This window comes from Patagioenas fasciata, chromosome 1 (genome assembly GCF_037038585.1).
Source record: "Patagioenas fasciata isolate bPatFas1 chromosome 1, bPatFas1.hap1, whole genome shotgun sequence".
Lineage (NCBI taxonomy): Eukaryota > Metazoa > Chordata > Aves > Columbiformes > Columbidae > Patagioenas > Patagioenas fasciata.
The window spans coordinates 87,365,745-87,380,806 of record NC_092520.1 but is presented as its reverse complement, the minus strand read 5'-3'; the positions used below and the strand labels follow the sequence as shown (position 1 = coordinate 87,380,806).

The window sequence follows — 15,062 nt, the reverse complement described above, 5'->3', positions numbered from 1 at the left end:
TTTAAGATATTTTGTTTTGTTCAAGTTTCAAAGCTTCAACATCACATCATACTTATCATACCACCTGATTATTTTCCTCATAATTCACAGTTGTGTTGATTCTGCTCTGAACCCATCTTGGAGATACAAAGGACAAAGGCCATGCTGTCTTTTTTGCGTTTACAGGTCATCATTGTATAATATAAATTACACTTAACATAATACAGAATGACTTGCAAAACTCTGTTGAATTTTGTAACTATGAAAGCCAGTTTGAAATTTACACATTAACTAGCAATGTAAACATTTTATATTTTTAGTCTGTAAGACTACCTCATGACATACAAACATCTTCAAGGACACATCAGAAAACTCTTGGGGTTTTTTTGGTTGGTTTTTTTTTTTTTTTAACCTTTAACTTTCACAATTGCATATGTGAAAAATTAGATCAGTAAGAAAATATTATTAAAATGAGTAAAATATTAGAAGATGAAAAGAATAAAACCTAAAACATTTTATTAATATATTCATTCAAAATTTTATTTTTTCTATTCTAACAGCCAATATGTTATTAAAAATCTACCTACCTAAAAATTTAGAGAAATTCCTAACACGAATATCACATTTTAACAAGATATTAACATATATAGGCCAAAAGTTTTAAAGCTGAAGTTTCTGTTCTAAAATATGATTACACCCTTAAGGGCTAAAGAATAGGTGGATTTACTATACAGGTGAATAAAGTATAATTTTACCCATTTTGACACATTAATTGCAACATCAGAATAAGAAAACAAAGATGCATTCATCTTTGTTTCAGTCCAGGGAGTTTTGGTGAAATGTTTTTTGCAAAATGACTCTATGTGACAAAGCTCATCTTTTACTCAGAACTTAACATTCTTATTCCCTTTAAGTCACTGTAGTGACATACCAAATTTGCTTCTATGCAAGTCCACTAGGCGGTCAAAGAAATTTTTAGATCTTACAATTGGCATTCATTAGCTCCAAAGTCAGGTCAAAATCATGACATCTTTTTCATGATGTTAAAGATTGACTTTTTCCATGTTTGCTTTTTCATTTTAAGCTATAAGTTTGACAGGAAGAAATGTAACTGAGGCCAACAGCGTTTTAATAGAAGAGATGCAAAATTTTCCATAATATTTCAACATTTCATTTCTCTTGATTGTTTTTCCTATCATTTGTCTTTTTCTTAGATTGTCTTTATCTGTTTTGTTTTCTGGCTGTGACAACAAGATAGGGCTGGGCTGCCACGAATAACAGCTGAAGGGAGGGTGTAAAGAAGACAAAGCCAGTCTCTTTTCAGTGGTGTCCAGTGACAGTACAAAAGGCAATCTCTTCCAACCTCAACCATTCTATGATTCTCTGAGTAGAGACGTGATGTCGATATACTTACTTATTTCAACAGAAACAGAATCCAAGGTATGAACTGTCTGCATTTATTATAATTTATGATAGCAGTGGTAGCTGCAACATTTGTGACATTTTTCATCATATTTTTGACATCTTGCACACAGTAGTATTATTTACATGGACTCATAGCCTTGCTTCCTTGAAGGTAAATAGAATTTGTAGCTCAACTTGTTCAGCCTGCTTTTAAGAAATACTGTATATTTTTGCAATGATACAAAATGAAATATCATGAATCCAAAGCATCTTCATTAACTGTAGTGCAATACAGCTAACATAAAACAAAGTGAAGAGCCTAAAAGACTAATTGATTCAGGAAACGAAGTTCAATACTGTAATAGAAATGAGGTTGATTTCAAATCATGATGGGGGAAGAAAAAGAAAAGGAAAAAAGTGTCTCTGATAAGCAATACAGTAGTATAATAAATACTGCACACATTTCCTTACAGGTAAAGGCTATGTTGCACATCCTGCACGATGTTTTTTTGTACCAATGAATGTTGGTACTTTACTAATAAGGAATACAACTATAAAATTCAGGTTTGGGTAAAAAACAGGAGTAAGCAAAACTTCTCATTTCTGGATGACCCTTAAAATTATTTAAATGTGTTTGTTTAGAATTTTTTTTCTGAGAAATCATATTTGTCAGCCACTCATGTGGCTGACCCAAAGCAAAAATGAATGCAATTACCGAATGCAATATGTTTTTAGGGGTACGGTTTAGTGCCAGAGTTAGGTTAATGGTTGGACTTACTTATCCTGAGGGCTTCTTCCAACCAAAATGATTCTGTGATTCTATATTTGTGATAGTTCATTATGTCCTCAAACACTAGTCTTTGTGTACATTGAGGAAGTAGGTATTTTTGGGCCATCCATCATATCTAATAACTTCAGCATCAATACTGAAACTTGGGAGTTTTCATAGAAATAGAGTGAAGTGAAAACTGGTAATTGTAGCTACAAAAGACTGTAAGTTAGCATGCTTCCCAGGTACTATATGGAAAACCAGAAACTTTTTGATAGAACATGGCTTAATACATTTTCCCCAGTAAAAGAAGTATTCTACAAAAGAATTTGCACTTGGTGTTGCACAGCAATCAGAGAAATCAGCATCTTACACAATGTGTGCACCTAGGAGTAGACAATTAAGTGCTCTGAATACTTCTGACAGTGTTAATGACAGTTTGAACACAATGAAAGGAAAACTTGAAGGGCAACTTGAGAGCCACTTGATCACAGCCACAATCACTGCTGATCATTACTGGCTTGTTTAAATCCTTTCCAACTTAGTAATGCCATCAGTGCATTCTAACCAAGAATAATACTATGAAGAAAGTTGATCCAGCATATTAAGCATGTCAAAATAATGTTTTTTCATTCTCTAATGCTAATCATTACAGTGAATTATTTGCGGAATCCAAGACATAATGTGGTCTTTCATTAGGAGTTTTCTTCTTTAGTCAGATCTGTATTATGCTTGTTAAGATTCCTTTATATTCCTAGCATAAATTTTTCACAATAATTATGTCTCAGCTAAAAAGATAAAAAATACTATATAGAAATGTAAACATTTGCATAGGAAAACTGTAACTTTGAAAGGCACTCAATGTTATTGTATGTACAAATCAAGTTGTAATTCACTGGGATTCATACATTTGTACATTTAACTTCCACAAGCAATTGATGAAATCCATTAGTAAATAATATTTACAATGGTGTCTTTATTTTTCATATAATTTTGATTTATTTTGCATACTTAATATAAGGAAAACTAAGCATAATGAAATACAAAGATGACTGTATAGGAAGAAATCCTTATAAATAGCTCTGGGTTCCGTACAGTTCATGCCCATCTAGCATTTACTGCAGATAAAAGGCAGGGTTAACTGTGCCAAATCGATATCAAACCTGATAATCTCTTCCTGTCCTGAAGAACCACTCTTATCATCAAAAGAAACCCCAATAGAGAACAAGGATAAAGTACATAAACACTGCACAATCCTACTGTCAGTTTAAGTCTTCAATAGGGTTCAAGACGTAAAAGGAAGAGACAGAGATACCAGAGTGCTCTGTGGCTCCATTAAGCCTGTTGAACTGATGTGACAGGACTCCTGACTACACAAGCTGTCAAATGTACTAAAACATAGAATCATAGAATCGTTTTGGTTGGAAGAGATCCTCAGGATCTAACTCTAGCACTAAACCATGTCCCTAAGAACCTCATCTAAATGCCTTTTAACACCTCCGGGGATGGTGACTCAACCACTTCCCTGGGCAGCCTGTTCCAATGACTGACAACCCTTTCAGTGAAGAATTTTTTCCTAATATCCAATCTGAACTGTCCCCGATGCAACTTGAGGCCATTTCCTCTTGTCCTGTCACTTGCTGCTTGGGAGAAGAGACCAACACCCTCCATGCTACAACCTCCTTTCAGGTAGTTGTAGACAGCGAGAAGGTCTCCCCTCAGCCTCCTTTTCTCCAGGCTAAACAGCCCCAGCTCCCTCATATAAATAAAATATTTGTAGTTTTTTTAGAAACTTACAGAATGGCATAGGTGCATTGATTAGTCCTATCTAGGAACTATGGAACAATATAAGCAATTACGTCTTGTTTATTAATTTACAATTTAATGCTAAAATAGTTATTGTTTTTTCTACTAAAATACTACTAAAATGAAGTAAAATTCTACTAAAATGGCTCACTAGTGATTTTGCAAAGAACCAGCCATACCTGAAAATAAATATTCTCAAAAATGGTTTTGAAGAGTACAAAACTAAAACAGCTGAAGTGAAAATTAAAATATTTTGAAGAATTTTATGCAATGTGGTATATGAATATTTTGGAAAAAAAAAAAAAGCAAAAAACCCAATCACAACGTTTCTAATGTACAATTCACATGCTAAAAACTAGCACTTGGAAAATAATACAAGGAGAGTCAAATAATTTATTCAATACTGAATTCAGAGAATCTCATAACAATTCCCCCATTTTCCTATGAGAATATAAATTAGCTGTTTAGTTTTTGAAACATTCATTTCCTGAATGTTTCTAGCCTGCAACTTACAAAGCAAAATAACTGAAATGAAAGATAACTATGATACCTGCTTCATAAAAGAACACATTTGTAGTGTCTATCAAGGCATAAATTCAGACTTATTATGCTATTCCATTTCCTCACACACTGTATTTGTTTGTTCCCAGACATATTCAAAATTAACTCTGCCATATCATAATCAGAAAATGTTACTTTTAAATTCTTAACATATGTCCTAAAAATGTCACCCTGAAATTTGTTTCAGACTATAATAATGTATTAATTTAAATCCAGATCTCAAACAGGCTCACTCAAAGCTATATTCCAAATGTGGAACACACGCCTAGAAAATCTCTAGCAAAATGGAACAGTGATAAAATATATAAGTGTTTTTTTTTTTTTTTGTTTGCTTTAATTTTTTTGAAGACCTTTGCTTCATTAATTTGAAGAACAGTTTGAAGAGACTATTTTCCAATGAATTTTTGCATGTTTCAAATTCATATCTTCTGATTGGTTTCTGTAGCATGAGATTCTTCTCTAGGAAAAAATAATTTACTTTTCTTATGCTTAGCCTTAAGTAAGTGGGTAGTACCACTGGAGTATGATCTCAGACTAAATCCTGTCCCGCTTAAATCACTGACAAGCATCTTTTCAACTTCAGAAAAAAAAAAGATTCCTTCACAGAATTCAATACCACTAATGACAGAAGGACATGTGTTCTCAAATTATGCAAGTTTAAACATGAATTACCAGGAAAAACTGACCTTCCATTAAGAATGTACTTTTTTTTTTTCTTTTAAAACAAATTTATAAGAGAAAACAAAATATTAGAACTTACATTGAATATCAAGGTACATGCTCTTTTGGTGCCCACCAATTCTACTTGCAGCTTCACAGTCATATCTCCCTGAATCTGACAACTTCACATCTTTAATATGCAGTGACGATTTTCCATGCTGCCCTTTGACTTCTATACGGCCATCTGGGCTCTGTTTACATTGATTCAGGAAAAAGAAAGGTTTTTTATATATATATATATATGTATGTTTATATATGTTTTATATATTAAACACCATTGATAAGTATGACTGAAAGCATCTCTTCACCTATGGTGAAGTTACTGCTGACAATTAAGTAACTGAAATTAAAAAAAAATATAGAATAAGATGGTCTGTTTCTAGGCACTATAATCAAGGGAATAAGTACATGCTTAAAGGAACATTGTCAAGGTAAACCAGAAAATATATCCACTTAGAACTGGAATAGTGAATTGCATACTCAAAACCTGTTTATGAACTCACACATGGTTATGATGATGCAGTTAATGAAAACATATGCATGAAAAATCATAGTATCTTAGATTACAGCTAGCATTATCTCTTTTGTCTTTAAAACTATAGCTGTGAAACTGAATAGAAATATTGCCCCCAAAAAATGATCAAAACACAAAACCAGTCAAAGATTTATTTCCATTATTCACATTTTCTTGTCAGAAGCTCACATTTGTTAAAAAAGCATGATCCATAAGTTCAACTGGAATTTCTGGACTTCATTTCCATGTCATTGCATGGAAAAAGGTAAGTGAGAAAACTGAATGCTGGCATCTGATTTTCTAGAACACAAATTTTATACTGAGCAACTTAATAAAAATCCTTATCCATAACACCTCCCCACCTGCCCCCCAAAACTCTTGAATTTCAAGACTATAAAAATATTAGGAAAAACTAAATAAAACAAAAACAAACAAAAAAAACCTGCTTGACACTTGAACCTTCATGGAGTAGTATACCTGAAGAAAAATAAGTAATTTTTTATCTGGTCTACTCTTCACTTGTTTTGTAGCTTTGGGAAATTTGCTTTAACTCATTGTTTTACTTTTTTTTTTTTTGTTTGAGTTAAAATACAGATGGTAAAAAATACTGATATTTACCTACCTTCATGGTCAAGGAAGTTGGAAAATGGAGGGAAAACCAGTAATTATTTCACTGCATCACATTTAAACTTGAAACATACTTTAATGTCCAGTCCTATAAATACGTATTTTCAAATTTACTGCTTTTACACTAAATACTCACCAAGTGGCAGTTGATACTTAAGTGACTGAGCTTTTAACTCTGTACAATTGTTTCTTCACTGAATACAGGAAAAATGCACACATTTTAGATCTTAAAATACTTGACATAAAGCAGTCATATAAACCATTGTGTATATCATATTTACTATGGAAAGAAAAGTATTCTGATCCCACATCAGAATCCAAGAATACTGAATCTTGTTTCCTACGATAACCTCACAGTACAGGTACATAAATTAAAGCTATGGAATTCTAATGCAAGAGCAAACCTAAAAACCCTGGCTTGGTAAAAATTGGTAGCTAAGACCACTTAGTTATCTCTTATAACGTTTCTAATGCTGAAAATTCTATTTTAATTATACCTTTAAAAAAACAGGCAAGAGAAAAGTTATGAATTTACTAGTAAACAGTACTGAATGTCATTTTTGGAGGGATTTCTTGGGATAATTAAAATTTAACTTTTTAAAAACAATATATTAAGTAGTTTTCTACTTTCTGATATATATATATGTATATATATAAATACTTTGTATGATATAGTAACAGTAATATTTACCTATGGATTATTCACTTCTTTTTTTTGAAACACCAAATATGTAATACAATGGAAAACCTACATTAACCCTACCTAAAATACACATAGAATTCGGCAGGTTTTTTTCTGATTTTACCTTGATTACAAATACTTCCCTAAGAAGTCACATTTGAAACTGTGAGAAGACATACGCCAAAACAACCTGTGACTATGAATCACAGGTACAATACTAAATACCGTATTAGTGATTCAATAAGAGCTGCCCTCCTAAAGCAGTACAGTAGCTGCATATAGTAGAGAGTACTAGTAGAGAAGAGGTATTTTGAGAAAAACATTCTCTTTGCCCTTCCTTATAGTCTATCGCAAAACTACAATGAGGAACCAATTTTTTTCTTAGTACCTTCTTCTAGCACAATGGAAAGTATCTTTCTGTGAAATTATATCAATCTATAGCTGTAATGACAAATTCACTGAAGTCATTTCACCATGATTTTCTGAATCGCTACAGAGATTATTCAGCTATCTCAATTTTCTGTTCCCAGTAATAGGTTATTAGAAGCATATATGAAAAAGAGAGAAAAAAAAAAATCCAAACAGTAACTCTTCACTCACTTAAAAGTATGTACTAGTTGTACCTTCTGAGCAGTATAGTTAATAGAATTCTTGTAAAAATAGTTAAATTATTTATAACCCTCACTAACTAAACTAAAAGTATTTTTACATAAGTATAAAATCTGCAGTCCTATTTTGAACAATAACAAAGGAAAATTTTATCAGTTCAATACTAATCCTAAATATTACAATTCTCAGTATAATTCACTATATAATAATATTAATATAATAAATACAAAGATTCTTAAAACTAAATAGCTTTTACAGTAACTTCTCAATCTTGTTTTTGTTTTATGCAATTATTTTCTAATACTGCTGGAAAAAATTACTGTGTTATGTACACATTTGGTCTGTATTCAAAATAACTTTCCTATGTTGTCATGTATGAGATAACAAAAAATTATTCCAACATGGATTACAGAACATAACTTTGGTTTATAAGTAGGGCAAAAAACCCCACCTAATAAATACTCTCAATGACAGGAAGTTTTTGCATGACCACATCGTCTGTTCTCATAATCAAATATATAGTAAGGAACACTTTCAGAGGAATCTACTAGGTTATGCAAATTCCACAAAACCAAATAAAATAAATAACAACTGTGGGGAAGAAAATTTGACTCAAATGATGATAAAAATATGTACTTACAAAAGTTAATTTCTACGTTTTCAGAACTGTCTGAATATGATTACAATAGTCTCTTTGAAATTGCTTAAAATGTAATGTGAAATATATAATGAGACCTTTTCTGCTACATTATTCAGAATGCTTTTTTCCCTGTGGCTTTTTCATGAATTCTTTAAAAAGTCCTGTTCCCTCATCTTATTCTTCAGATGGATTAATTTATAATTTCAAACATGGTGCAATAACTGACTGAAAACGTACTGTCTGGCTGACACTTCTGAACACAGAAATATGTGAAAGAAAGGCAGTTTGCAAATACAGACTAAGAAAACTCCAAAAAAAGAGAGAGAAAGAGAGAGGAAGGCAGGCAGGAAGGCGGGAAGGAAGGAAGGTCTTCAATAATACTTCAATAATACCAGTGTGGCTGTATCATATTGTATATGATATAAATAATATGGTATAAATCAGTTAATAGAGATCTGAGTAAATAAGTCAAGGACATATTATGACACAAACCAATACTATAACAGTGTGTTGTGTATTGATAAGGATTGAAAGCATTGTGGCAAGACTAGTCCAGCCAGGAGATGACACATTCATTGCAGGGGAAACTGCGATCTACATACCAATGACGAGCTAACAGGCCACAGATCAGGCCAGTTGACTGATATGGGAGGTGGAGGATGTGCTGAAGGGCACATAGCCCCATCTTCTAATACGCTCATCTCAGCAAACAAAGAGGAAAAGCTGAGACCCTTCAACGTGGCCCAGGACTTGTCCATCTTTTGCAATCACCGCTTTCCCTGCCCAGACTTTCCTCTACTCTGAGAGCTATAAAAAAGCTCGCCAAAACCAGCACAGGTAGGGAATACCAGCTCGGCCTCACCAAGGGAATCCAGCACCCTGAAGATCCTCAGCCTATTGGCCTCACCAAAGGGAATCCACCCTCAGGACTTTGAACCAGACATCGGAGGACGCTGTGCTCCTGAACTGCAAACCCCACCATCCTCGCCGTGGAACACCGAGGCCACACATCATCGTACAAGTCCTGTCATCCACACTGTGGGGCCATAAGAGACTGGATCCCTCACTCTTTTCTTTCTTCCTCTCTCTCCGCTCTTTCCTTCTCTCCTTTTTTCTATATCCCCATTTCTTTGTCTCTCCTTCCATATATATATTACTCTCTTTCTCTCTCCCTTATACCTTAGTTTTCCTTCCCTCTCTACCACTCTCTTTCCCTTTTGAACGTATAATGATAACACCATCTTTAATCTCTGCTGTTGGATTCTGGTTAAATTTCATATTATAACTACTAATGGTTGCCAATACATTGCTTGTAAGCAGGACTTTCGCTGTTAATGTGTTGATAAGTTCTGTTATACTTTTGCCAAGTCACCATTCGGTGTAATCAATATTCCAACAGACAGACGAGGTCTTCAGAAGTTACATTTTAACAGTATTTTGGAAATCATAATGAAATCTTAAGAAATCAAAATATTTTTAATCATTAATATTAATTAGAGAATTTAATAGAATTCATAAATAAAAGTGTGGTTTAGTGGTGGGGTTTCCCCACTCCCCACAACCTCATCACCAGCATAAAGATAAAACAAAAGTGACAAATCTTCAGCAAAGACTTTCACAGCTACAGCTCAGATACAGCTGACTCTGTGAGTTTATTGACATAAAAAGCACATTCTCTAAATCAAAAATTTAACATTCATAGAAAAACACGTTTTTTTTTTTTTTGAATACTGACAGCAGTATAGTTCTCTGTCCTTGTCAAAGAAAACAAAACTGTTATATACAGGTCTCCAAGTAAAGTTAAGACCACCTCTGAAGTATCAAAAAGTGCTTTCTGAAAAAAAAAAAAAAAAAAAAAAAACAACAAAAAACAAACAAACAACAAAACACAAACAAAATATCAAAACCAGACCGAAACAAACAACCACACACTCAAAATAACCCAACCAATTAAACAGAAACAAAACACCTAAGGGTGAAAACTGTCTGCACTTCCAATATTCTTACTCAGAATATGTAGCTTAACACAAATGAATTCTACAATAATCATAAAATGGGAGGTATCTCATCAGCAGAGATTGTACCGATTCTATAGAAGTAAACATATCTGGTTTATTTTGAGAAAATTTTTGTCATGTTACCTATGCTATTCTACCACCTGACCTTTTCTGTCATGCTTTTGCTTCTCACATGATTTGTAGTTCCACATGTGGATATTCCCCAAGTCCTGACCAGCTGATGCTGACCTGACTGGTTGATGTACAGCTCCAAAACCACACTCCAGAGCTCCCAAGGCAGTACCAGATGATGATAATGGTGTATTTCAAGGGTTCCACAGGCAGAGGAGGTATGCAGTTTTCAGGGTATGATTGCTAGAAAGATTATGGATGTGATGAGAGTACAAACTCCACAAAGAGACAAGAACAGCTTCTGGGACAGAATAACATATTCAGGTACCATGGAGTGTCCAATCTGCACAATTCCAATGTCATTGTAGTTCAAAACGTGGAATTTCTCAGAAGGGGAGAATTAACTGCTTATGATGCTTAGAAACTGTCATTCTTTTTCAATTGTAGAAAGCTGTACTCAGGGAGATGTGGATGGTGTGATTAGTGGTTGAGTTTGATTTATCAACCATTTCTCCAGCTCCCACTGAGGAACTGTGGCACCAAATGAGACAAAATTGTATGGCTGCCAAAACGTGCATTTTGAGTTGGCTGCAAGCAAGAGGAAGGTGAGAACAGATGCAGAAATTTGTGACTTGTTTGTAGCTGGATTTTGATAATATTACTTGGACAGTTAGAGAAGCTGTGACTTTGTGTTGATTATATTCCCTCCTACACAGTTTACTATTTGGCTGACAAAGTACTCGTTAATTCCTTCAAGTCCAAGTGCAAACTGCAGGCAAAAATCCTTACATTTAAAATCTAAACAGTTGAAATACCTTTATTTGTTGTTCTTCCAATGTTTAGAGCTCATTTGTAATCAAAGTGCCATTACTGTCCATAGTTACACCACTGCAGGTCAGTTTTTCCTGTCACATATTTATCAAATATGTCTTCTATCACCTTGTGAACTTCAGTGCTATTTAGGACATGCATTGCATGTGTTAACAACAGAAGAGATGAAGAAACAGTGGTTTAGAACTGAGAGTGTTTCTTCTCTTGTAACAGCGCAACAGACCCAGGAAGAGTCCTTGTGAGAACATAAAACAAGTGAAAACTGCAGGACCTTTTCAAGTTCCTCTGAAGGAGCTGCTGCAGATGTACATGGTAGAAGATCCGCACACAGTGGGTGGGGAGTGAAGGAGGAAAAGAAGAGTAAGGAAAAAAGACAAAAAAAAAAAAAAAAAGAAAGAAGCTGTTTTAATTTTATATCTAGCTTGTCTGTCTTCGGATCAAATTGTCAAAAATTGCCAACTCTTTATGTTGTCTTGGTCACATTGCGAGTATGCGTTACTGAATTTTCAAGGACAAAAACAAATATGGATTAACAGAATCATCTTTGGAATTTCATGAAAAACAACTTTTTGAGGAATCTTTCTGATTTTGGCTTGTTTTGATATCCACACGAGAGGAAAACTTCAGATCACATATTTCAGGTTCATGTTTCTTTTATGTGAGATTAAGCAGATCATACCTGCTCATGAAACTGTTTCTTGAACCATCAGGAAAGAGAAGAACTTTTACAACCTGACATACTGATACTAAGACGATAAAATTCCAGGAGTCTATTAAATGTAAGTGACCAGCAATTCCTAGTCTGAAAATCTACCTTTGATGATGAGAAAGGGCTGTTAGTCACAACAGCCATCATCGTGCAGAAGCTGATGGAAGCTCCCTTCTGGATTATGGATGGTATATTCACAATATTTCCCATTCTCTTCAGGTAAATGTATTCTATCCATGCACCTGTTGGAGACAGCAGAAAATTCCAGAGTATTGCTACGTGCACAAGCCTTAGTGTCCAGTGAATCAGAATAATTCTACAGCAGTGTCTTGGACTTCAGTGATTTTTATAGAAGAACTTGTGATTCTTTTAAGAACTGCAGCTCATTAAATATTTATGTCAGCATGCTGCAAATTCCTGAATTTGTTTTCCCACAAAGAAGAAATTATTGAAGAACCTACTGTTTGTAGGTCTATAGTGTAACACCACGGAAGACACAGAAAAAAATAATGTTGAAGAAAAAAAAATATTGTTGTTTTGATTTTCTGTTCATCTGCAGACACAGCAGTTACTTTTAAAGAATTCAGACTGGAAATAGCAGTGTGTTCTATGCAGGTTGTGAACAGCAGGTACAGTTTCAGGAAAAATGTATTCTTGAAGGCTTCATATAATATTTAGAAGTTATGAACTGATACTTGATTGATTCATGCTGGCATTTCTTTTGAACTTAAGTTGTTACACAATGAGATGACACGGGATATCTAACACACCAAAACCACTTACTAAAACATGAAACAGAAAAATGAACTTCTTTCCTTGATTGTTTTTTACTCACGGAAGAGTATGAAAGTAAAATAATAAAGAGAGAAAATATGATGATCAGCCATTCAAGATTATTTCTGCTGAAGATGCAAATCACTTGAAAGAAAAGGTTGATGGTTATTAATGGCAAAAAATATCAGCATCATATGAAAAAAGCTTGTAGAAGAAAATGAGCATTAGTGTTGGCCATAAAAAATGCCAATAGTAGCCACAAACAAGTGTCTGTAACAGTAATATTACAACTGTAATAACTGCATATGTACTTTGCAATTAGAAGTTATGATTCACTCATAAATACTGTATTTAATGGATTTATTCCTAAGAATTTCACTGATGTGAATCTACTCCAACACTGCTATTATGCCATTAACATGGGTGACTCAGAGGGATTCAGAAGAGTAAAATTATCAGGAATAAGACCACTAAGTACAATGTTCTTATTCAGTACAGATCACACATAAAACAGGCCACTAAAAATAATGATTTTACTATACAATTACATCTTGCTTTAGACAATCAAATGTTATTTTAACTTGATTCTTTGGATAAATGAGAAAGAGACATGGGTGATTATACCCCAGCTTTGTAAATCTTTAAAATGGTTGTAACATCAGCGCAAATTGGAGTCACAAGGTCTTCCTGCAAATGATGAGTAAGGGGAGAATCTAGCATAAGCATAGGGTTCCAAATATGTATCAATATGGGATCTAGGACTTCTCAGAAATAAAATACTAACTGTGCTTTGCCACAATTTAGTGATTATTCAACCTCGGTGCATCTGAAGAAGAATAATCACTATTAAATATATACAGCATCAGTAGGAACAAGAATGGCTGTTCTGACTAGGAACTTCAACCTGGTCCTGTTTCTGTTCGAGCCAGTTAAAATCTGAAGTAAATATTACTTCAGCTGTAGAAACAACTATATAGGTGAAACTATACCAACTGTACTACACCAAACTGCCCGTGCAGAGTGAGTTACAAAGCTGTGAAAGAACAAGGAAACATCAAGCAATAAGGTCACAGTTTTCCTTCAGACAGGGGTTGTAGCTAATACGTATGATTCTCCTGTTACCAGTAAAGGCTCTGCCCTGGTCCAGTAGCACAGGGTCATGGGACTTGCCAGGGCTGCCTTGGTCTGAGGTAATTTCAGTTGGCTTTACAATTGCAAGTCCTTAGTCATTAGGAAACTACCCAAATTTGTTTTCCCTTAGCTCTGTGCCAGGTACTGTATATGGCAAAGGTCTAACTAATTCTCTGTCTTAACTGGCACTGAAGAAAAAAGAAATCAAAACAACTTGTAGCTGGAAACCTATGAAGACAAAATATGTAAGCTGACTACAGTACAGAATGACAAAAGTAACTTCCATTTGATCCAAGGCAGGGAAAGAAGCATCGTTCTGCTTAAGTTTCTTTTTAAGGCATTGGAGTTGGAGGTTAAGTATTTGTATTTTCCCCTGGAGAAGAATTTAGGATGCTGATGAATTATCAACACTTCTCCCTCTCTTTTATTTTTTTTTCCTTTTTTTTTACCTCAGGTCTAAGGGAAATACTGACTATAACAATGAAAATAAAACTAGGTTTAGCCTTAGTTGCAGGAATAACTGATGTGGTGAAGGTATGCAGTTATGTATCACAGAACAGCACACACAGAGCAGGGCAATATGTGCTTTCTTTGGTAGGGAGAAAGAAAAAAAAAAAGGATCACAATTTTAGTTTCTCTTACTGGTTTGCTTAGTAGTTTCAGGTAGCTTGAGATAATTTCCAGTTTTCTGTAAAGGTGATGTATATTTTATTAAAATTACTATAGCTAGACAGCAGATAGGGCATCTGTCTGGAAATGGGGATGAGGTGGAGTCCTGCAGGTTTCCTTAGAGGAAGGAAAGCCACAAAAAGCCAGAAATGCATAACTTGAGTGAGTCATAAGGACCAGGGGAATTGTCTCTAGGAAGACATAGATCAAGATCTCACAGATCAAAAAGTCTTTGCTCACAAACCCAGATAATTCTGCAGGGCTATTTGCAGTTGAAGAAACAATAGGGAATTATTGCAGTAGCATGCAAAATGGAGAAAATGAGCTAACCTGGACATCTCTGAAAAGGTACAGAAATATTTGTTTTCAAGTTATTTTACTTAATTGATATCATCCAGCAGAGTTTACCTATTTACATTTCTATCTCTTTTACATGTTTGGTTATAAATAAAATATTATGCATGACAGTCAAATTGGGTCAAACCTATTGCAGAAGGATGTGCTGCTA

General features: G+C 34.2%; 1 protein-coding gene across 3 annotated transcripts in view; it reads right to left on the bottom strand.

The window, feature by feature from the left end:
- NCAM2 (neural cell adhesion molecule 2) overlaps positions 1-15,062 on the bottom strand; it is a 295,266-nt gene that overhangs the window by 89,167 nt on the left and 191,037 nt on the right. For all 3 annotated transcript variants that reach the window (XR_011739702.1, XM_065843953.2, XM_071810071.1), the window contains exon 9: positions 5,280-5,430. Coding sequence is in view for 2 of the 3 variants with exons in the window: in XM_065843953.2 (XP_065700025.1) it covers positions 5,280-5,430 (151 nt within the window). In the remaining variant the exon portion in view is untranslated. The remainder of the gene's footprint in view (positions 1-5,279; positions 5,431-15,062) is intronic.